At 60.4% G+C, this 22,171-nt stretch overlaps 1 protein-coding gene across 1 annotated transcript in view; it reads right to left on the bottom strand.

Annotated features, from left to right (window-relative positions):
* The window catches only part of MYO15A (myosin XVA), a 53,594-nt gene that overhangs the window by 8,235 nt on the left and 23,188 nt on the right, over positions 1-22,171 (bottom strand). The window contains exons 24-60 of the mRNA XM_087440299.1: positions 21,562-21,615; positions 21,383-21,464; positions 21,173-21,303; positions 20,606-20,701; positions 19,383-19,618; positions 17,759-17,940; positions 17,355-17,427; positions 16,962-17,153; positions 16,574-16,734; positions 16,368-16,462; positions 15,685-15,805; positions 15,405-15,472; positions 15,255-15,332; positions 14,917-15,097; positions 14,693-14,825; positions 14,272-14,377; positions 14,045-14,117; positions 12,801-12,922; positions 12,563-12,622; positions 12,039-12,114; positions 11,575-11,690; positions 11,359-11,477; positions 10,660-10,801; positions 9,876-9,987; positions 9,724-9,798; positions 9,079-9,257; positions 8,357-8,472; positions 8,070-8,142; positions 7,699-7,771; positions 7,371-7,444; positions 7,054-7,136; positions 5,587-5,717; positions 4,345-4,439; positions 4,034-4,111; positions 3,556-3,652; positions 1,535-1,695; positions 344-477 (exon numbers count right to left, since the gene is read on the bottom strand). Of these exons, the coding sequence (XP_087296425.1) occupies positions 344-477; positions 1,535-1,695; positions 3,556-3,652; positions 4,034-4,111; positions 4,345-4,439; positions 5,587-5,717; positions 7,054-7,136; positions 7,371-7,444; positions 7,699-7,771; positions 8,070-8,142; positions 8,357-8,472; positions 9,079-9,257; positions 9,724-9,798; positions 9,876-9,987; positions 10,660-10,801; positions 11,359-11,477; positions 11,575-11,690; positions 12,039-12,114; positions 12,563-12,622; positions 12,801-12,922; positions 14,045-14,117; positions 14,272-14,377; positions 14,693-14,825; positions 14,917-15,097; positions 15,255-15,332; positions 15,405-15,472; positions 15,685-15,805; positions 16,368-16,462; positions 16,574-16,734; positions 16,962-17,153; positions 17,355-17,427; positions 17,759-17,940; positions 19,383-19,618; positions 20,606-20,701; positions 21,173-21,303; positions 21,383-21,464; positions 21,562-21,615 (4,178 nt within the window). The remainder of the gene's footprint in view (positions 1-343; positions 478-1,534; positions 1,696-3,555; positions 3,653-4,033; positions 4,112-4,344; positions 4,440-5,586; positions 5,718-7,053; positions 7,137-7,370; positions 7,445-7,698; positions 7,772-8,069; positions 8,143-8,356; positions 8,473-9,078; positions 9,258-9,723; positions 9,799-9,875; positions 9,988-10,659; positions 10,802-11,358; positions 11,478-11,574; positions 11,691-12,038; positions 12,115-12,562; positions 12,623-12,800; positions 12,923-14,044; positions 14,118-14,271; positions 14,378-14,692; positions 14,826-14,916; positions 15,098-15,254; positions 15,333-15,404; positions 15,473-15,684; positions 15,806-16,367; positions 16,463-16,573; positions 16,735-16,961; positions 17,154-17,354; positions 17,428-17,758; positions 17,941-19,382; positions 19,619-20,605; positions 20,702-21,172; positions 21,304-21,382; positions 21,465-21,561; positions 21,616-22,171) is intronic.

Genomic DNA, 22,171 nt, shown 5'->3' with positions numbered 1-22,171 from the left:
CTGCCTAATGCCCGAGAATTTATTTAAGGAATCCCCTGTTGTTGGAGACGGAGATTGCTGTTGTAGGCGACACCACGGTGAACGCTTCTGTGAGCAAATCTTTCTGCATGGGCACGTGTGTTTCCTAGACCACAGAGGGTGTGTGTCCTGAAAGCTTTCTGATCAGAAACTTTGCTCTGAGCTACTAATACCAGGCAGAAGTGACGTGTGGTGCAAAGAGGTAGGGACCCAGCTCACAGGCGAGCTGGAGGCCTTCAGCTCCAGGCCAGGCCAGCCCCTTTCCACAAAGCCTCACTGTGCAAGAGGGGAGCCTGGGAGCCGGGCTGGCAGGGGCGGTGCTCACACACTGGGCAGGAACAAGTGGTCCTTGGCGCGGTGCTGCAGGGAGGCCAGCTTGGACACCTGCTGCAGCTGCTGCTCGCTGGGCCGGCTGGCCGGCACGCTGCTGAAGAGGCCCTTCAAGTAGTCGGGCAGGACCTGCGGAGGAGCACTCCGATGAGGGCTGCAGGCAGGCACGCACTCAGGCATGCAACTGCAGGGATGTACAGACACACAACGTGAGTGGTTCCAGTCCCCTCTGCTCCTGGGGTTGGGGGGCCTGTCACTTTCCTGGGCTTTGGGGAAAGATAAAGGAGGCGTGTGAGGGTGAGCTGCAAGGGCTGTGGCCTTGAAGCCCACAGGGGAGTCCCACAGGGACCCGGGAAGCGTGTGGGCATCCACGCTGTGGTGTGCAGGAGTGTCTGCTGAGCTGGGGTTTCTGAAAACTGAGCATATGCGCCAGAGTTACTAAAACAGATGCTGGACTGCACCCCCAGACTCTGAGTCACTAGCTCTGGGGCAGGGTTGAGGATGTGCATTTTAACAAGTCCCGAGGGACGCTGCTGGCCCGCAAGGCCACACCCTGACCAGCACTGTACTGAGTGCTCAGGGTGGTCGTCGATAGCAACACCACGCGGCCTGAAAAGCTACATGACCGTGTTCTGTACTCAGAAGTGCCAAAGCTTTGGCATCACTTCCACAAAAACACGTGCTCTCTGTCCCAGCACTTCCACAGATGTTAGCCCAGGAGGGGACACCAGATTTTGTAAACTCCACGATCCTGACTTAGAGAACCAAGTCTCAAAGAGGAAAAATAGAAAGACAAAAATAACAATGACAGCCAAAGCCTGCTCAGGACTTCGAGCGAGCGACAGGCCAGGCGCTCGCACAGAGGAGAAAATCAGCAGGAAAGGGGGAGTCAGAGAGGCCTCATGGGAGAGGTGCTGTTTGGGGGAGCCTTGCAGGGGCGGACTTAGATAAGCAGAGACACAGGAAGAGCAGGCCAGACAGAGTGACAGCACGTGCAAAGGCCCGAGACTTAGGTAGTAAGGGGGACATGGTTTGACCATGCAGGGGAGCAGAAGCCTCATGGCTAGAAATGCCAGCAGGGCCCGAATCATGAAGGCCTCAAATGCCAAGGCCGTGGTGTCTGACCTTACAGGCCTGGGAGAGCCTGGAAGGTTCCAGGGCATCAGAGTGGCCCACGCGTGCTGACCTGGTTGTAGTGCATGGTCACGTATAGCTCATTCTCGAACTTGAGCGGCTGATCCCAGAGCACACGCCGGAACCAGAGCATGTAGCCGCCGTCCACCTGCTCCATCTCCGAGGCCACATCCAGGATGTAGGTGCGGCGGCTGAGCGGGCACACGTGCTGGCCTGCGGAGAGCCGGGGGCAGCTGGGCGGGGGCGCTCATGTGCATGTGTTTGCACCTGCGCAGAGCACATGTGCAGACCCCAACCTGCCACCCAGTTGAAGCATCCCCTTGGGCAAGCCCCCTCCCCGCTCTGGGACACGGCTTCCTCGGTAAAGGAGAGCATGTGCACAGAGCAGGGTGCCCCGTGCCTGTGGATGCTGATGACCACAGACGGGAATGACTCCAACTCAAAGCCACAGCCCAACTGGGTCTAGGAAAAAGCCCTGGCTTAGCCTCAGGGAAAGCCCAGCCCCATTCCAGAGGAGGCTGGGGACAAGGAGAAGCACAATAGGACTCAGATCATGAGACCCAATGGGTGCCTGTCTGCAGAACTCCTTCAGAAGATACCCCTTGCTGGGCTCCTGGATTGTGGGGGGGCGGGGGGGGACTGGGGTCTGGCATTGAGCTCACAGGAGAGGCTTAAGTTTTTATTTCCTGCTCTGACATTTCTGCTCCGCATCCCACACTCTCAGGAAAACTTTACCAAAGGTGGGAGCGGGGTGGCATGATGATAAAGCCCAGACTCTCGAGGCCAGACTGCCTCGGTTCAAATCCCAATTGTGTGACCTTCGCTAAGTCCCTTAACCTCCGTGGCAGGCTGAATAACGGACCCTCCCCAAAGACATCCACATCCTAATGCCCAGAACCTGTGAATATGTTACCTTCATGGCAAAATGGACTTTGCAAACAAGATTAAGTTAAGGATCTTGAGATGGGGAGAGTATCCAGGGTTATCCAAGAGAACCCAATGTAATCTCAAGGGTCCTTATAAGAAGGAGGCGGGAGGGTCGGAGAGAGGAAAAGAGAGAGAGATTTGAAGATTCCACACTGCTGACTTTGAAGACGGAGGAAGGGGCCACAAGCCAAGGAATGCAGGCAGCATTTAGAAGCTGGAAAAGGCAAAAAAACATTCTCCCCTAGAGCCTCCAGAAGGAGCCCACCCTGACGCCACTCTGATTTCAGGACTTCAGACCCTCAGAACTATAAGATAACAAATGTGTCTTGTTTTAAGCCACTAAGTATGTGGTGATTTCTTATAGCAGCAACAGGAAACTAATACAGAGTCCCTGGGCCTCGGCCTCCCCATTGTAAATGGAGATGGTAATGGTCTCCATTTCACAGAGCTGTTGTGGGAATTAAAGGAGTTTATAGAATTAAATGCTCTGAACGGTGCCTGGGACGTTGTATCTGCCCCATATGTGTCAGGTATTGGGACCATTTTGCTACCACCTTCCCCTCTCCCCACGTCTTGGCTGGACACGGGGCAAACAGGGCTGAGGACAGACGGTCGGTGGGGAGGCGGCAGTGGGGAGAGTCGGCTGGAGGTGGATGGAGCCGACCAGCTGGTAGCAAGAGGGAAGACCGCCTTCTAGAGTGGGTGGGCAGCAAATGGACGGCGCTCTGGGCCGCATGAGAAGGGCCTGGTGAGACCAAGGGAGGGCGCTCTTATGGCCACTATTAAGGCACAAAAGGCAGGAGAAAATGCTTGTGCTTGTGGGTTCCAGGAGTCAGGGCCTATTAAGGGAAACCTTCCTAGGGTGGAAGCTCCTTGAGGCCAGGGCCCACTGAGCAGACCCCAAGGGGCAGAGAGAGGAATCAGAGAGGGCCCTGTCCTCCACAAGCTCCCAGTCTGCTAGATGAGACAAACTTATGCAAAATGAAGCAGAGAGGGACAGACGGAGGGCTGGGGATGTTCGATGTGCAGAGAGGTCCTTCCACATGGGGGTCAAGGGGCTTCCTGAAGGAAGTGGCATCTGACCTGGGCCTTACAGGCCGAGTGGCAGGCACGAGCCCTGCATACTCAGTCCTCCTGGTCACCTACCTCGGTTGGTGACAACAAAGATGACGTACTCATCAAAGGCCTCAGGGCGTGTCAGAGCCATCTCAGCACAGATCTCCTCTACCACGTCCAGGGTCACCTGCGGGAGCAGAGTGAGGCTGCACTGGCCAGCGGGCGACCTCTGTCCTCCCAGCCCGCTCAGGCCCCAGGAGCTGAGCACGGAGTTCCTCAGCCCTTCTGCACAGAGGCAAGGATCCTCCGAGGTCTCTGAGAATGAGCCTCACGCGGGGAAGGAGCACGGCTTTGGGAGTCGAGAGACTCAGGTTCCAATGCGGCTCTGACCCTTATTTGCAGTAAGACCCTGAGCCCCTGGGGCTCCATTCGCTCTTCTGAGAACTCAGTCCTCCCTGACGGGGCTGTGGGAGAGTCCGGGAGGGCTCAGTACCCCTGGAACTTGCTCTGGAGGCTGGGGTGTCCCCACCCCTCTGCGCCTGCCTGCTGGAGACAGTCCTTCACTTACAGTGCACGTTTTGATTTTCAGATGGCGTTCGAGGCCCCCGGGGAGAAGAAAGAGCTGCCTCTTGGAACTGCGGCCCGCCTGGAACAAGGAGGAGTGAGGAGACGGGAGAGGCTGGGTCTGGGATCTGGGCCAGCCATTGTCCCCTGCCATGGGAGTCCCCAAGCCGAGGGGCTCTGGACAGGAACACTTGTGCACCTGGACCTGACAGGGCCCGTCTGCACGGCTCTAAGCAGTGAGTGCCCACGACGGGGTCTCTGGGCAGGGCTTGTGTCTCACACTCATCCCGACGCCCCCTCCCACCCCACACTCACCAACATGGCCCGCAGCTCCATGCTGCTGGGGAGTTCCAGACGGCCACCGAAGCGCAAGGTTTTCTGCAGGTTCTGCTCACAGGCTTTGGCGATCCCTGCAGAGACAGGGAGTCAAGGCCTTGCCCAGGGTAGGCTGTGGGAAAAAGGGGTTCCTCTGGCCGCCAGCAACGAGCCCACTGCATTCTCTCCGCACCCATGGGGAGGCGTTTACTCTCCTATTTGACAGCTGTGGAAAGGGCTCAGAGAGGGGAGTGAACCGCCCGAGGTCAAGAGCTGGAGCACAGAAGCCGGGGCGAACCCACCACCACCTGGTCCCCTTGGCTCCCTAGGAGCCCTGGAAACACCTGTCCCCAGGAGCCATTGACTGGGTGATGGCGCTGGTGATGCGGCTGGGTCCCTGCTAGAGGGGCCCCCGTGCCAACCACCCTCCCTCACCCAGGGTCCCAGTGCGGGACTCCCCCGTCTGCTCCTCCGGTTCTCTGGGTAAAGCAGTGTCCTCCCCCTGCTCTGGGGAGGGGTTGAGTCCAGGGTTCTAGGGCACATTCTGCTGCCTTCATGGATCTAAGAGCCCTTCCCTGGAGCTGGGTCTATTCATCTCTGAATCTGGGAAAGTTTGTTAATTGAATCAAAGACGAGGATTCAGAAGAGGAAAGAGCGCGATCCCCTATCTCCTTCACGGCTGCCGTGGTGACCACAGGGGCCCTGGCCTCTCTCTCAGGGGAACCCAGGGGTTGCTATGGCAACAAGGCTGAGGAGTGGCCCCTTTCCTCCATAGTCCAAGCAGGGAAAGGTTAAGACCCTGCCACCAGCTTTTTAGGCCCACCCCTGCCTGGACCACTCAAGAGCCTTGTTGGTTCCCAAAGACCACAGAAGTAGGGCCTCAGCCCAGTCTTCAGGCCCTTGTCACCTTCTTCTCCTCTTCTTCCACAGGCCACACATATCCACCTCTGGGCCTCTGCTCCTGCCCTCTCAGCCCAACTAGAAACCCCTTCCATATGCCCACGACCAGAGCAACACTTCCTCCAGAAAGCCTTCCCTGACATGCCAACTACTGATCAGACAACCCATGGCATCAGCCCCTGCGGGGCCTTCACAAGCACCTGGGGAGTGAATTCACATTAGTAAACACTGCCTGGCACCTGTGAAGAGACAGGCCCTCTGAGTTTCCCTCCTGCTGGCTGCCTGGCCAGTCCCCATGCAGACAGGCCCTCAGCCCTGGGTCCCCACTTGCTGGCCCCTCACCCTGGAAGGGCAGGCCTGGGGTCCGGCTCACATCTTGGAGAAAGCGAATGAGGTGTGGCTGGAGGACCTCGGAGCAGCTGTGGTAGGCGGCCACGATGTACAGCAGCCTCCAGCCTCGCTGGCAGCTGTCCCTGCAAGGACACACGTACAGGGCCACAGCACAGGTGGCCACAGCACCAAAGCACCACGCCAAGAGTCTCCTGGGATGGCGCTGGAGGTCTCCTGTCTTATGAGGATGTTCCTCCCCGCCCAGTGAGAGCAGGGCAGGGAGGCCCCAAAGCCACGCAGGAGGTATGTTCTGCTGGGGAAGCCAGGGTGGGAGGTAGGAAAGGAAGGGGATGAAGCCCCCGATATGCCCGACATGCACAAAGAAACAAGCCTTCCCCAGGGAGAACCTCTCTGGAGAAGCTGCTGGGTGAAGATCCTTGAAGGAGAGCCAGGGGAACATGCTGGGGCTGTGCAGAGATAGGGCAGGTAAGGCCTGGGCTGGAGGGGCAGCAGGATGTGCTGAGCGGGTCTAAAACTCCCAGGGGTGGAGGGTGAGTGGAGGGGGTGGAGCAGATGGGGATAAGAGGGAGCCCAGAGGTAAGGAGAGCAGCGCACACTTTGGGCACCTGCTGTGTGCGCGTCCTGTGCAAGACACGGCAATGCACCTTCACACTGCCCTGGTGTGATGGTTTCACTTGTGGGGACCTCTCGTGTCTGCGACAGCACTTGGGCCCCCTTTGGGAAACCACCCACCCCTCCCTAGGTCCCTGTGGTTTGGAGATGGGCACGGGAGCCAGGTCCGGCCAATTAGAGTTCAGCCTCCCTTTGGCTATGGGGATTGGTTTGGAGGCAGAAATGTGACCCAAGTCCAGCCAATCAGAGCTCTGTCTCCTCCAGCCGTTGTGGTTGGTTCAGGGATGGGCATGTGACCAAGTCAGGCCAATAAGAGTGGATTTGGGAATTCTTGCTGCAAACGTTGAGTCAATCTTGTTTTATCTGGGATTGCTGAGCTGGGAAATGTCTCCCCAGAGATACCATCTTGCCAATCTATGGGAGATGTTTCTTGGGAATAATATCAACACAGAAAAAAGCAGGACCAGAATACAGAGAAAACCTGCTTCCTGATGACACCTGGATCCAGTTACACCTGAAGCCAAACGGTGGATTTTTCAGTTCCCCAAACCCTCTTTTGCCTAAACCAGCTTGAATTGGGTCTGTCACTTGCACCCAGAACCTGGGACTCACATGTTACGATTGCTGTTTTACAGAAAAGAAAATTGAAGCTCACAGAGCAGAAACGGCTTGTCCCAGAGCACGCAATTCCAAACACACATGCCCTGTCTATTGAGTGAGAAGGAGGGTAAGGGAGAGAGAACCAGAGAGGGGACAGGCCTGGGAGGGGGAGGCGGAACCGGCCCCTCCTGGGCACAGACACAGTCGGGGAGGGGCAAGACGGAGTCAAAGGCCCAGCACACTCACTGCTTGGTGCTGGCGTTGTCTGTGACTTGCTTCACAACCTGGCAGTAACACTCGTCCCGCATGACCTCGTGGTTCCCGCACAGCTGTAGGAGGCAGGCCAGGGCCCGTGCCACACACCAGGCACGTAAGAACAGGGTGGGCACTCGGAGATAGGGCTGGTGTCCCTTCCCTAGGCCCCTTCCCACCAGCGGGATGCATTCCTCTTTGGGCCACACAAGAAGCTTCCCACTCCACAGTCCTGCAACTCCGGTTGTCAGACGGGGAAAGTGAGGCACAAGGCAGGAAAGGGAGCTTCTGGCAAAGTGGGCTGGACTGACCTTCAGGAGGGCGCACAGCACGTCCAGTTCACTCTGGCCCTTCATCGGGGCATCCCCCATGAACCGCATCACAGCTGCAGAAAACACCTGTTCCACTCAGGCCACCAGACCCCCAGCTACCCACCCAACTCAGGGGACCCCAGAGTTGGGCCCCTCACTAGGAGGCTGTGGCCGGGAAGCCGGGGGCTTCTTTTCTCTTACAGGGGCCCCACACCTGAGGTGGAGGAAGAGAAAGAATCTGAAGCCCAGAGGAGTGGAGATGAGCTGGGGTCACACAGTGCTGGAGCCCACCCGGCCCAGGGCCCTGGCCGCAGCCCCACCCCCACACCTAGGAACATGTCTGTGGCCATCTTGTTGAGGCTGCTGTCATTGAGCTCGATGAGGGATTCCTGGAGCGGTGTCTGTGAGGGGAGGGAGGAGCTGTGTCACGACGAGGAGGAACACGTCAGAACAGAGGAGGGCCTCGAGGCGCCTCATGTCCGACAACTGGAGGATCCACACAACAAAAAGAGAGCCGGCCAACACTGGGGACAGATGCCCCCCAGGGAAGAATCCAGGCCCCGGGGGCTGAGACCTGGGAGGTCCCGCTAAACACAAGGCTGTCTGCCTTGTGTCCTGGCCTGGGAGGAGGCTGGCCTGGGAGGAGGCTCTTATATCACCATTTTACAGAGGGGGAAACTGAGGCCTGGCGGTGGACACCTTGGTGAAGCGAAGCATGTCCTCCAAGGTTCTGGACTCCCGACCCTCCTTGGATTTCAGCCTGAGGCCATCCCTGCAATAGGAAGGGGGTGCTACTGACCAGTCTTGCCTCTGGGCCTTTGGCTAAATCCTTTTCCCACACAGGAATGTTCTAGACCCATCGTCAGTCAAGCAGGCAGGAAGGCTCCAGAAGCTGAGCTGCAGGTGGGCCTCCCCACTTGGACGGCTGCAAGACGCCCCAAGAGGACCCTCCTCAGAGTGCGGAGGGGGGTGGGGCCACCACTCACTGGGGTCTCCTCTGAGGGTCTCGGAAATACTTCTGGGCAAACTCGAGCATTGTGTGTGGTGGGAGAGCCAGGCCGTCCTCCTCACGGTCAGCAGAGCCAGCCCTTACTGGGGGACCCTGCGGGAAGGCCAGAGCTAAGAGGGCTCAGCCTGCCACACCCCGCCTGCCCACCCATGTCAAAGCTGACTGCCTGAGACCCCAGGCTGACTGTGCCCCTCCCCCAGCCCATATGGACCCACCCTGCTCACCTGACCTCACCTCCTTGGCCTGGTCACACCCAGCTGACCCCACCCCCTGCCCTACTTGGCCACACGCCAACACCAGACCCCTCCCCACCTGGGCTGGCCTCCCCAACTGCCTGGTCCCGGTTGACCTTGCTCCTCACCCCACCCCTCGCTCGCTCCACTCCACAGGCCCAACCCCACCCCATTCACCCAGCCCACCCTATCTCAGTCTAACTTCACCTACCAGTGGGCCCAGGCTGGTCCTGCCCAGTGGCCTGGTCACAACCTTCCGCTGACCCACCCTTACCAACACCACTTGGCCACACCTCCAGCCATCTCTGGTCACAGCCCACAGGTCACATATCCAACTAGCCCTACCAGGTTCGCCCTATCCCAGGAGTGTTCACGCCCTTGGATGACTTTGCTCCCATCCACCTCCACAGTCAGGCTGATGCCCCTTGCTGGATCCACCCCATCGCCCTGGGCCCATCCGTCTCACCTCCCTCCTGCGGCCCACCTCCCGTGCAGCAGCAGTGGAGGCCACGGCAGCGGCTACGGCAGCGGCCCGGCCCCGGCCTGGCTCCGCTGGCAGTTGTAGGAAGTCAGGGGCAGCCGCAGGCTGCACCAGCTCGGAAGGGAAGCAGCCTACGCGCCCGTGGATGATCCCGAACCTCCAGCCTAGGGGTCGGGGAAGGAGGCTGAGGCAAACAGAGGGTCTCCTCTTGGGATTAAGGGGGCCCTCTGGGGTGACCTGAGCAGCTTCTCGGCCCCTCCCTAGAGCTCTGGGAGGGAGGCATGCCAGGGAGCCTAGTTACAGATGAGGAAACGGGCTCAGGGAAAGACGGCACTGCCTCAACGGAGGTGGAGCAGGGAAACGCAGCATTTGTGGTCTCAGCCACAAAGATGGAAACACTGATGCCACCAAGACCCCTCAGCCAGATATGCAGGCCGAGGGCTGGGCCGCATGGCCACCAGGAGGCCCTGACAGGCCACGGCAGGCACTTGGGAGACTGAGCCAGGCCAGACACCTGTGGCGCCCCGGGAACCCACTGCAGTGTGAGTGCATGGAACCGGGCTGAGCTCCACTTCGAGGTGCCAGCTTTCGGAGCAGCAGAGGCTGGACTGGGGGACCCCAGGGACCCACCGAAGTCGGGGCCTTTCCGCCGCAGCTCCTCCAGATACACGACCTTCTTGCGGACAACACAGCCAGCACTGTAGCCTGCGGGCCAGGCTCTGTCAGCACCGCCAGGGGACCCCGGTCCCCCTCTTGTCCCCACCCTACCGTGTGGCGCTGACCCATTCGCGGTGGCTCCAGGGGCTGCAGGTGGATGATGTCACCCTTGTGGAAAGCCAGCAGGGCCGGATCCTCAGGCAGGAAGTTCCTCACGGCGACCACATAGTCCGTGTCCTGGGTCAGCCAGGGGCTGGGTGAGCGGCTGCAGTCCCATGCCCCTCCTCTTGGAGGCCTGCAGCCACTCCCCTGCCCCTCACACCCGCAGGCATCCCTCCTGATTCATCAGCAAAGGAACATTCCTGAGGTCAGAGGAAAAGGCATTCCAGGTGGAGGGGATCGCCCCCCAAAGGGCTGGAGGCCTGAGTGTTGAACACACAGATGTCAGCGCCCATGCACATGCCCTATCCACTCCAGCCCTCGGCAAAGCTTCCCCACTGAGGCCAGCCTGGGCCTGAGGTAGAGAGGACCTGCTCTGGCCCGGGGCTGCCCAGCCTGGAGGGAGGGTGGGGGTAGACACTGCCGCGGCAGTGGGCAGTGGGGGACAGTGCAGTCACTGCAGCAGGGTCAGGAATGCAATTGCTGTGGAGCTTGGGAAGGTGCTGTGACAGCCCCGCTGAGGGCATTAGTAAGGGTCACACAAAAGACAGAGAGGGGCATCCCAGGCGGGGACCCCAGGCACAGGCTGTGCAAAGGCCTGAGGGCTGACTAAAGTCTGCAGACACAGTGACTGACACGCACGCATCCATACTTCCCAGGCACGGGTGGCTGGTGTACATCTGGGGTGGGAGAGCCCTGTTCTTGGGCCCTCAGTCCCTGGTGGGGGGGCATCTGTAGGAGGACCCTGACCTTCTTCAACTCCAGGATGAAGTTGTCCACCAGGGTCTTGACCTGGTGAGCTCGGGCCGAGAAGAGGATGACCTTCTCACTGGCCAGGTTGAACTCCAGCATGTTCTGGGAGGGGATGGCCACAAACAGGATATCTGCAAAGCTGGAGAATGAAAGGTGGCATGAGGGCAGGACCCCATGGCTAGAGGGACACCCTCCACCCCACCCATCCTGCTCCTTCTGCCCCTGCCCTGTCCTGTTCCTGAAGCCCAGCCTCTGGGACCGGCCTCCCCTGTCTGCCCCGACGGCTCCAGCTCACTGCCCACCACCCTTTGAACTGGCAACATTCCAGCCCCTCCCTGCCCTTTGCCTTTTTTTTTTTCCCCGCCTCTTGATCTAACCTCCCAGATTTTGCCCACACAAATCTCTTTCACTCATTGATAAATTCTCTCCATCTTTCAGAGCAAGGAGCTTTCACCCAACCGGTGAGTGAGGCTCTCTTCCTGTCCTGCTGCTATCAAGGACAAAGGGGCTGCAGGCAGGGAGGGGCCCGAGGACTCGGTAAGGTCTCGGTAAAATGGGCTTGATCAAAGCACTCGGCACAGAGCCCGCACACCCTAGGCACTCAGTAACTGGCTGTGGGCACAGCCACGAGGAAACACTGAAGCCAGTCCATGCCCCAGTGTCCAGCGACCCCATTCTGGCCCGCCTGCCGGTCACCTGTATGTGCGCAGGACCCGCAGCTGCCTGCCGGCCTCCCGGCTGCCCCTGACCATCCGCAGGAGTTTGATGCCCGTGTGGGACACGGCTAGGATCTGCACACCAGTGCCCACGCTGCCCTGGGGTGGGGATAATGGGCACGTCAGGGTCGTCTAGCCTCATCTCTAAAGCCCTGGGGCAGGCAGGGCAGGTAGGGGGCGGGCAGGGGGCTCCAACCGTGGCTGGGAAGAGGCGCGAGAAGTAGACCTCCCAGCTGTCGCGTGCGGCGTTGACCACGGCCCGCTTCACACTTTCCGTCACCAGGGGCCGCTGCATGTCTAGCTGGTTCTGGGCTAGGGGACACCAGGTCAGGTCAGGACCCTCTCCCGGCTCCCCTGCCGGCCCCCACTGCAGGGAGGGAGGCCGACACACAACAAGAAGGTATTGGATCGTTGTGCTCTCAGTGTCCATGCCGGGAAATTGAGATCCAGAGACAGACAGGAGGGCCGAGACCACACAGCCTGTCAGGCAGAGCCAAACTCCACCTGGCCTGGCCACGGGAGAGGCCGGAAGCAAAGCGAGGAGGGGTGTCTGGGAGGCCAATGGGGCTAGGCCCATCAGAACCAGTCTCCCTCTGGGAAAGGGCTGCTGTGGCTCTAGCTGGCTGCCCCATCAACACCCCTTCCCTCCCCATGTGGTACCAAACAGGGCCTTCATCTTGAGCCTCTCATCCTCGGAGATGCGCAGGCAGGCCTCGGAGAGTGTGTCGTGCAGGATCTGCGGGAACGAGCCATGAGGCAGGCAGCCCGCGGGACTCCCTCAGCTGGGAACCCAGGCTGGACTGGTTGTGAGGGAGCAGGAATGTGGGGGTCCCATTTATGCAGCGTGGGGTCCTGTGTGAATCAGAGCCCACCTCCAAGGGCCCTCTCCTTCCTCACTTTGCACGCCACGCCCCTCTCCCAGGCCCCAGTTTCCTAACCTATACAGCCGGCTTGCATTCGACCTCTGGGTCCTGCCTAACTCGGATAAACCATGAGCGGGGTGAGACGAACTGTGGGCTCACTGGCTGTGTTCACCGGTGATGGGGATTCAGGAGAACAGCGTCCCATCCTCACTGGTCAAGGACCCCAAACCCAAGAGTGCAGAAGCAGACTGCAGACAGCTAGTCTACGTGCCCACTGCCCTGCTGAGTACACTGAGGCAGAAAGGGAAGCGAGGCCCTCACCTGCCGGAACAGGAGGTCGAGCTGCACAGGGTGGCTGTAGCTGTCCTTGGGGTAAAACACCTGTGGGGGCGCGCTTCAGTGAGGACCTTCCGAGGCCCCCTCACCTTGCTCCACTCCCAGCCCCACCCCCTGGATGCAGCCTGCTCTGTACCAGCCCGCCGGGCCCTGACCCGGTTCCCCTGGCCCCGCCCCCCGGGGCCGCTCCGCCCCCTTCAGCCCCTCCCCTGGCTCCCGGCACCTCTTTGCGCAGGAAGAGCCGCCAGGGGGCGTCGTGGTAGCCGTAGACGTTGGGGTTGGGGAGGCGGTGCAGCCGCGTCTGCACGGGCTCCTCCGCAGGCTCCAGCGACCGCGACCGCAGCGCTGCGGCGCGCGGGGGCGGCATGAGCGAGAGAGGAGGGTCGGCGGGGGGAGACTCGGCGCGATCGTGTCAGGTAAAGGGCTGGGGCAGAGTGGCATCCCACACCCTGGGCGCAGACACGCCTGATCCTGCGGGCACACACACACACTCTCACCGCCCAACCCTTCCTTCCACACATATATAGAGCACCTAGTGTATGCAGGCCTGTGCTAGGGGTTGGGGTGCTACGGCCAACAGGGCAGACAAGGCGCTGCCTGGAGTGTCGAGTCTCCTTGCAGGTGTGGGTGGAACAGACACTTCAGAAGCCACAAAGCTCTTAGTGCTAGGAGCTGGGGTGGAAATAACACTGGGTGACTCAGGAAAGAGTCTGGAGGGCTGGTCTGTGAGGGTCCTTCAGTCTGGTTGCTCTGGCAGAACTCTCTGAGGAGGTGACATTCGAGACCTGAATGATAAGAAGTGGCCAGGCATGCAAAGATCTTTTGGGGAAGAGCATTCTAGGCAGTGGGAATAGCAAGTGCAAAGGCCCTGAGGCAGGAGCAGGCTTGGTGTGTTCTAGGAACAGTACACCAAGAGCAGAGTATGAAGAGATGAGGTTGGGGAAGTGAGCAGATGTGCAGAGTTTCATAGGCCACACTGAAGAGTCTGAAGTCTACCCCAGGAGCCACTGGAGCATTTTTGGCAAGGACACAATGTGAGCTGATTTATATCTCTTAACATTGTGACTGCAGTGAGGCAGAGGATGTAGAGGTCAGGGCTCCAATTATGATGCCAGGAGGTCTGGGTTTATATCCCTGGTCTGACACTTTTGAGCTGTGTAATCTTGGGCAAGTCACTTAACCGCTCTGTGCCTGTTTCCCTATCTGTAACGTCTGTAGGCACAAACGGTACTGCAATGAAGGGTTTTAGTGAGGATTTAGTGAGGCCAGGGTGGGCCTGGCCTGCAATCCGTATTATTTAAGTGCTGATATAATTAGACAAATGCTCACAGAGAAGGCCCACACGAGCTCAGGGACAGAGACACACACACACCACTGACACGCAGACCAAGACGCACCTGTGCTCACAATGACTTACTCGTACCCTCGGACACCTGCCCTGCCCCCTCCCTCCCTCGTGCCCCTTACCTGGAGTGGGCCCCACGGATGGCCTTGGTGCACTGGTCACTGGCTTCACCAGGGCCACAGCCTCTCTGGGGACCTGTCCCCACCCCAAAGAGAGTGCTCAGGGGCAAGGTGGGCCCAGTGGAGGGCAGCAGCAGGGCCAGAGTTCACAGGGCGGCTGGTTTCTGAGCTCCCTGGAGGCCCTGCTTTGTCTTCTGTCTACCCAGGCCCAGCCCGACCCCGCCCCTCACCTGGGCGCCAGGAGCTGCCGACGGACGGCTCATCTGCCCCTTCAGGATCATCAGGGCCTCCTCATGGGGGTCTGCCTGCTTCACGAACGCCCGTCCACAGTCCTTCCTGGGGGGTGGCACACTCAGTCTCCTCTTCCCAGCCACAAATTCCTACAGTAGGGAACTCCTTCCTCCGCCCCATCATCATAAATGAGACCCAGAGAGCATCAGGGACTGGCTTGAGGTCACACCGCACCACCCAGAGCAGAATGGGCCTCCCTCTCCTCGGGGCTCATCTGGACCACCTGCATAAATAGACTCACTCCCTAAAGGCTGCTGGGGGGGGGCGCTGTTGACCAGTGGATGGGCACACGGATGGCAGGCGCTCAGGCCTGGTGACGAGGCCGCTGGGCAGGAGGGCTGGGGTAGGGGCAGAGCTGACCTGAGGGCTTCGGGCCGGCCTCCGCGCGGCAGCTGCTGGCACTGCCTGACGATGTCCCTGATCTGCTGCGTGGGCTGCGGGAAGTGCTCCGAGTTGAGCGTTGAGTACCGCACCAGCTCCAGGCAGGGCGCAGCTGTGGGCAAGGGGTGACGGGGGGGACAGGGTGGGACCACACTCCCACCCCATCCCGGGAACCCCTGCCCCAGCTGGGACAGGACACTCACTGGTTTCCGGAGAAGCCCGGTCCTGAGCTAGAATGGGGGCAGCCACAGGCTTGGTGAGGGGCCTGGGGGCCTTGGCCAGACGGGCAGGGGCCAAAGGCTTTGGAGCCGGGCGCAGGAGCACAGGTTTGGCTGGGGGCCGAGTGCCTACCGACGTTGGCCATGCCTCTGGCGCTAGGGGTTTCTGTGGAAAACAAGCTGTGAGGTGGGCTTCCTGGGACACACCAGCCTGGTCTCAGGGACCCTCTGTCTGCCCAGGGTGGGCGGTGGGGCTCCTGGCTCAGAGAGGCACAATGACGCCCTGGAGCAGCACAGTGCTCCCCTGGGCAGGCCAGGCTCACCTCAGGCAACAAGGGCCTTGGGGCGGGACCCAGGGGCTGCTGCTGGAGCGCCATGGCCTGCAGGGTCATCTCGCGGGCCTGGGGAGAGGGTGTGGTGATGACCAGGCAGGCCCATGCCTGGAGCCCCCCCGAAGCCCCTCCCGCACTCACCAGCAGCACGGCCTGTTTGTGGATGAAGGCTTGCTGCAGAGCCAGTGTGGAAGCGTCCAGGCCTGGGACTGGGGGAGCCAGGTCGGAGGGCGTGGATCCCGAGGCGTGGGAGATGGGGGGAAGTGGAAATTCCCTACCATGCCCCGCCACCCCCCCCCCCCCCAGCATCTCACCCCCACCATGTCCATGGCTGCTTCCATGTTCTAGCACATGAAGGAGCCCCAGGAACCAGCAGGAGGCCCTGCCCAGCCCTGGAACTGACCCGGGGGCAGGCACTGACTTGGTTTTGGCTTTGGCTCTGGGGGTCTCCTGGGGGTGTCTTCCACGCTGCTACTGCCACCTCTTCCAGGCTGGCCTCCCCCTTTCATGCGGGAGGCAATGGCCGTTGGCTTCTCTAGGTCCTGGAGGGAGCAGGTGGTTTGAGTGACCGCCCCAATGCCTTACACCCAAGGTTCCAAGGCAACGGGTACCTGACACCAGCCACCTTCTCTGCCCTGGGGGCCCCCTGCCGACCCGGTGTCTGCTCTGTGCCCAGCCTCTGCCCAGGCAGCATCCCAGTCCGTCCTCCCACGACCTCCTGAGCTCCCGACCCACCCTCTTTCATAAAGGAGTAAACTGAGGCTCAGAGAGGGCTGTGCTCTGCACAGGGCTGCACAGCACGCCATGGAGGGGCTCCTGGGAGTTCCCAGAGCAAGCGAGGGGCCTGAGGGGTCTGGCTCCCACAGGAGATGGGGGAGGGGCCCTGGACCTCTCGCCGTGGCTCTTTCCGGAGTCTGCCAGGGGCATCACTAGCATCTCTAACCATGAGGACACCTTCCTCCTTTGCCCAGCTCCCTGCAGAGACTTGAGACACACCACCCCATGGTTCTGGGGGGGAAAGGCTCCTGTGTCACCCTGTGGGTGTGTGTGACTTGGTGTGTACATGCTGTGCCCGCCGTCTGCAAATGCCCCACCCATCCCTACCGTGTCCCCATAGGACAGCACGGGGTTGAAGAGGCTGTCCAGGTAGCAGTCCAGGCCCTTGTGGGGCATAGCAGGCTCTCCAAGGCTGTCAAAGTCTGGAGCGGCGAGAGGGGAGCCACAAAAGTCAAGTTCTTTTCTCCGGCTGATCACCTCCCGCCGCCCCCAAGCTCCTTCCCCACCAGATTCTTCGGCCACTGCTGGCTGACCTTGGTGGGTTGCTGTCCCTCTCTGGGCCTCCGGCTCCCCATCTATACCGTCCTCGTTGTGGCTGCAGTACCCATCAGAGTCAGCCACTGTGGGCACGTGCCCCTGGGGCTGGGGCCTAGTGGGCGTATCCTCATCCGAGTCCCAGCTGTTCCCAAACACCCTGTGGGGAAGGGGAACAGGGAGCAGCTGACCCCCAGAGACCCAGGGCCCTCCCAGAAGAACCCCCCATTGTCTTCTGCCCTAGAATCAGATGACTCTCCCTTTAAAGGCAGGACCTTTTGGTAAGCCCCACCTCCTCAAGAAGCTTAGGCAGAACTTAGTCTCTCCCAGGAGCTGGGAGGAGCCTCACGCCAGAGGCCGTGTGATGAGGGGCGGGGAGCCACCTACGCTCTGGAGCCTCCCCTGCCGGCCACAGGCCCTTCTGCACCCACGATGAAGTAAGACTTCTGCCGCGGGAAGTCCCTGAGCAGCTCCAGGTCTGACACGAGGTCCAGCACGTAGTCGTGGCCTGCCAGCTCTGCCCACTGGACCCCATTCTTCATGGCCACCGTCCAGCCGCGCCAGCCGTCTGCCAGCCCCCTGGTGACAGCATGTAGAAAGATGGAAATGAGGGGCGGAGCCAAGAGGTAGCAGCTGAGGAGACCCTGGGATAGGAGCCAGACCCCAAGCATGACCAGAGTGGGCCCCACGGGACCCTTTGGGAGATCTGGCCTCCTGCCCCTCCCTCCTTCCTTCCCAGGTGCACGAGGGTGTGCTGGGCAGGGCATTCCAGGAACCAACCTGTGCCTTAGAATGTCTCCAGCCACCTCTTCCCCCGTGCTCCAGGAGTGCACAGGACAGGAGAACTGGTCACCTGGGGCGGCAGCAGTGCCAGACTCAGCCCGGGCACACCTGTGGTCCAGTCCTGCTGCCTCCCCACCTGCTTCCTGCTCTTAGGCCTCAGCGCTCTCATCCTGGACCCTGGAACTGCATCCTCACGGCCCTGCGTCCCCTCCCCAACTCCAGGTCCAGCCTTCCCATCCACACGCATACCTCTTTCCGGGGCCACACCCAGCAGGCCCCTCCCCAGCTCCAGAACCTTCCGTGGCTTTCCTGACCCCAGGGCACACTGGGGACTGCTGACTCCAGCTGCCCCTCCGTGAGCGAGGGAGGGAAGGCAGGCAAGGTGGGAGAAAGCAGCTCACCGTTGAAGCAGCCCACATCCAGCGCCATGGCAGCCTTCTCCTGGGCTGCTATCCACTCGAGCTGGGTCGGAGGGAAGGTGCGGGCAGCCTTGGAGCCCTGCTGTTGGGCCCGGCCCATGGCCTGCATGAGGCGATGCTGACACACGGCCTGGAAGCCATTCCGCCCATAATCAGACACAAACCTGAGGGGCAGCAGTTAGAGTCAGGATGAAGAGGGATCTGAGGCTAGCCCGGGGTGGGGAAAGACTCTGAGGCTAGTCTGAGGGAGGCCCAGGCTAGCCCAGAGCGCTAAGGTGAGGCTGAAAAGGCCCTGGACTAGCCCAGAGTCTGAGACGAGGCTAAAAAAGATCTCAAGCTAGCCCAGAGTTCCAGGACTAAGCTGAAACGGTCCCAGGCTAGCCCAGAAGTATCTCAAGCCCGCATAGAGGTCTGAGGATAGGCCAAAGAGGTTGCAGGTTTGCCTACCTAAGCTTGCTGCAGCAAAACGTCACTGTCAGAGTGGGGTCTGCAGCAGGGTGGGGGCAAACACCTGACTCTGGAGGACTCTGCCCTCTGCTCTTCCAACAGGCAACCCCGGGTGCTCACCTGCCCTCTCTGAGCCTGCCTGCAAGCTCTCCTCCACACCAGAGATGGCTGTGAGGGTCAGCCTGACCCGGGACCAGGGAGTCTGGCCCCTGCCAGCGGCAGGTACTCCTCGTGCCTTGTCCCTGTCTGCTGCCCACCCGCTGCCAGGCCTGGAGCAGCGGCAGAGCAGGTCTCAGATGCTACAAGCAGGAACCTGGAGCTGTGTGCACAGAAAGCCCCGGACAGGCAGGCAGCAGCCCTACCCTCCTGCCACAGACTCACAAGACTGGCTGAGTGAGCTGCCCACCTCCTGCACGAGGCCCGGGCCAAGCTCTGTCCACTCTGGGCTCACAGGTCCCCTGTAAGGTGGGTTCTGTCACCGTCCCTAATTCACAGGTAGGGAAAGAGGCTCAGAGAGGAGCAGTGACTTGCCCTAGGTCACCGAGCAGGGAAGTGTCAGACCTGGGATTCGTACCCAGGGTCTGCTTGAGCTCCTCTCCTTGCAGATCATCCTTATCACCCAGCAAGGTGACCTCATCACCAATCATCATCAGGATGCTGACGATGGCTATACTCACATACCATGTGCTCTCTTCTAAGCACTTAATTCTTACATAGCCTATGCAATAGGTACTCCTATTGTCCCCATTTTATAGGTGGGGAAACTGAGGCTCAGAGAGGTTAAGTAATTTGCCCAAGGTCACACAACTCATACATGGTTGAGCTGGGATTTGAACACAAACTGTCAGTCTATACTCCTAACTACCCTGCTATACTCCCATGACATGAGAGGTCAATGTCTCTCTTCCAAATTCCCCACACCCTGGTCTTGTAACCCTCTGAGTTCTAGAAGTCCTTAATCCAGTCTCACCTGACTCCTACCCTCCGCAGTGAAGATGTGCCCTTCTTTCTTGCTCTGAGCCCAGTGGAGACGGAGAGTAGTCCCCGGCCAGCCTCCGTGCCTGAGCGCCCACGCAGAGACCTCACTCCTCTCCTGACCTTTAATATCCCACCCCAGGGTCACTGTCCCCAGGCCCCGGCCCAACCTGGTTCCACTCACTTGAGCAGGTACTTGTTGAGGCTCGAGGAAGGTGCAAAGCCGCTGAGGCAGGCAGCCAGCAGGAGCCAGCCCCGCTCAGCGTTGTGGGCACTGGGGTTGCGCCACACCTGGTTAGCCAGCTGTGCCAGGACCTCGTCCCGCAGTTCGGGCACCGCCAGCCCCTTCTGCACAATGTAGTTCCCGAAGATGTTTTCCTGGGCACCGTGCAGGTGGGAGTCACCCATGAAACGCAGGATCTGGGCCACAAACAGACTCTCCTGGGCCTCCCGAAGGTTGTTCCTGCCAGATCCCCACCCCCAACACGCATCCCTCTCATGTCCTTCCCGTGGGTCCCCCTGCCCGTATAAAAGTCCCCCATAATACAAAAGAATAACCATAGCCTATGCCAAAACCCAGGCAGTTCACCCCAACTAGGGGAAAAGTCAAGATCCAAGTACATACTGACTTTCTCTCTTGCTCACAAACCTTCTATCGCTCTCCATACGGCCCCAGCCCCCTCCACACACCGCTGGCCTCTCCTCCTGCTCCATCCAGGCCCCAGAGGATATTTTCCAACATTCATATCCAATGACATCCCTCCCATGGAAGCACCTTCCTTGGCTCCCTAGGGCCCTTGGGATGAAATCTGAGCTCTGGGTCTGTCAGTCAAGGCCTCGTGACACCTCTCACCTTCGTTCTCCTGGTCCTCTGTTCTGACCTCGTCGGTTCCCTCTTCTCCCGGTGCCTTCTCCACCCGCCCTGGCTGGGATATCCTGACTACTCCTTCAACTCTAGCTCAAACGCCCCCTCCTCCAGGAAGCCTTCTCGGACCCTGCCCAGAGCTGGATTAGGGGCCCCATTTGGACTCCCCAGCCTCCGTGCCTCCCTCTGTCTATGCTAGTGGTCAACAGTCAGGTCTGCTCTGCCTCCTCCTTCAGACTAGGAAGTTCTCGAGGAGAGGACCTGGATCTATTCTTCCTGTCCCAGGGAAGCTCCAGATGGGCTCCAAGGCAGCCTTTTAGCCAGGAGGATGGCCGGGAAAAGAAAGGCTCCCAACCCCCAACCCCAGCCTAGAGAGGAGGCCAGATTCCCCCTGCCCCCTGACAGAAGTCTCTCCTCCAAGGAAGAGGCCTGTGCTCATGGCTTGGGCTAGTGGAGGGTCCAGGAGGGCCGGTGAGGGGCCTTGTGGCCTGGCCTTGGGGGCAGGGGCTGTGAATTCGAAGGTGGTCTGGGTAGACCCATACCAGCTTGAACAGGCTCACAGCTTCCGCGTGGAGCTCTACGGGCAGCCGCGTGAGGGGCATCCTCAGTGGCACCATCAGCATCCCAAAGGCAGGTTCCTGGAAGCACAAGGCAGGCAGGTGGGGACAGAGCGGGGACTGACAGGCACATCTGGATCCAGCTCTGTGCCAGGTGGGAGACCTGTCTCCACTGTGCAGATGGGGAAACTGAGGCTCGGGGGGCAGGTGCCGACCCTCAGCAAGTTGGTGGGGGAGACAGTCTGAGCCCTGTCGAGGCCCCTTCTGGAGGGCAGGAAATTACAGCAGGGATGACATGTGGTGGCTCCACTACCTGTTAAATTTCTGAAACATTTCCAGACTGTTGGAAATAGCCACTTCTCGAGCCTGAGGGCCCTCCACTGCTACCTAGGCCCCCGGGAGCCCCCAGACTCCTCAGGAGCCAGCAACTGAAGGGCTCACACCCAGCCCCACAGGGCACAGCCAGGAGCCTGCCCCAGGCTGCCGACAGGGTCAGTTCACATCGGTCAGTGCCCACTGGCCAGAGCCCCTTGGGCCTGAGCCAGCCCTTACCTTGAAGTGGCATCTGATGAACTTGGCCATGGGGTAGTTGTTGATATCCAGGGGCAGCGTGACACCAGGCTCGGCCTGGAGCCGGGGAGTCCGCACGGGGGCCACCCGGGGCTCCTGGGCCAGCCTGAGGCCTGTAGAGAGAAGGGCATGAGGTGCTTGGCTCCCTTGCCCACCCCACCCACCCCACCACGCCATCCAGCGCTGGTGTACCTGCCACCGCTCGTAAGAGCGCAGCCAGCTCTGCTGGGACCTCCAGATGCCCCACAGCCACCACCTCCCGCTTGCTCAGCTCCTAGAGGGACCATGCAGGGTGAGGGGACAGGCCTGCCCTAAGCCCCACCTGCAGCCTCCCTTCCTGTGCCCTGCTCCACCCAGACCCCCGCACCCACCTCCTGCTCCCGCAGCCGCGCCTCCTCCACCCGGAGCCTCCGCTCTGCCCTCAGCTGCAGGAGAGCAGATGGTCAAGGCGGGAAGTGGGGGCAGAGGCGACGGCAGGCCCCAGGCTCACACAAGGTGGCGGCACGAGAAGCAGGGGGGCAGTGTGCCTGTTGTCGGGGAGCAACTGTCCCAACTCACAGATGGGGGAGGCGAGGTGTGGCCAGAGAAAAGGAGAGGAAGGGAGGACAGAGCAAGAGAGAGACAGGCAGAGGGCACGATGCTCTGCACAAGGAGGGTTTCTGGGAAGGAGCCAGGAGCACGAGGAAGCCCCTCCCTGTCGCTCCACAGAACCTGCAGTCAAAGCCACAAAGTTCCTCGGTGCTTTGGGGAGTTACATTTATCTCTCTGGTGGACAGTTGACATGACAGCGGGCTAAGGCCAGCAGCGAAGTAAGAGCAAAACCGTCTCTGTGCTGTTCGGTCGCCAGATTCTCATCATACCCCGTCACCCAGGACCCCGCTGCGACCCCAGCACCAGGCCAAGCCTTGCGTGCAGATCTCAGTTAACCCTCTGCACAACCCCAAGGGGTAGGGGGACAGCGAGGCCAGAGAGGGGCCACAG

This window comes from Ceratotherium simum, chromosome 16 (assembly GCF_057802395.1).
Source record: "Ceratotherium simum simum isolate JZ-2026a chromosome 16, ASM5780239v1, whole genome shotgun sequence".
Lineage (NCBI taxonomy): Eukaryota > Metazoa > Chordata > Mammalia > Perissodactyla > Rhinocerotidae > Ceratotherium > Ceratotherium simum.
This window is presented reverse-complemented; position numbering and strand designations above follow the sequence as displayed.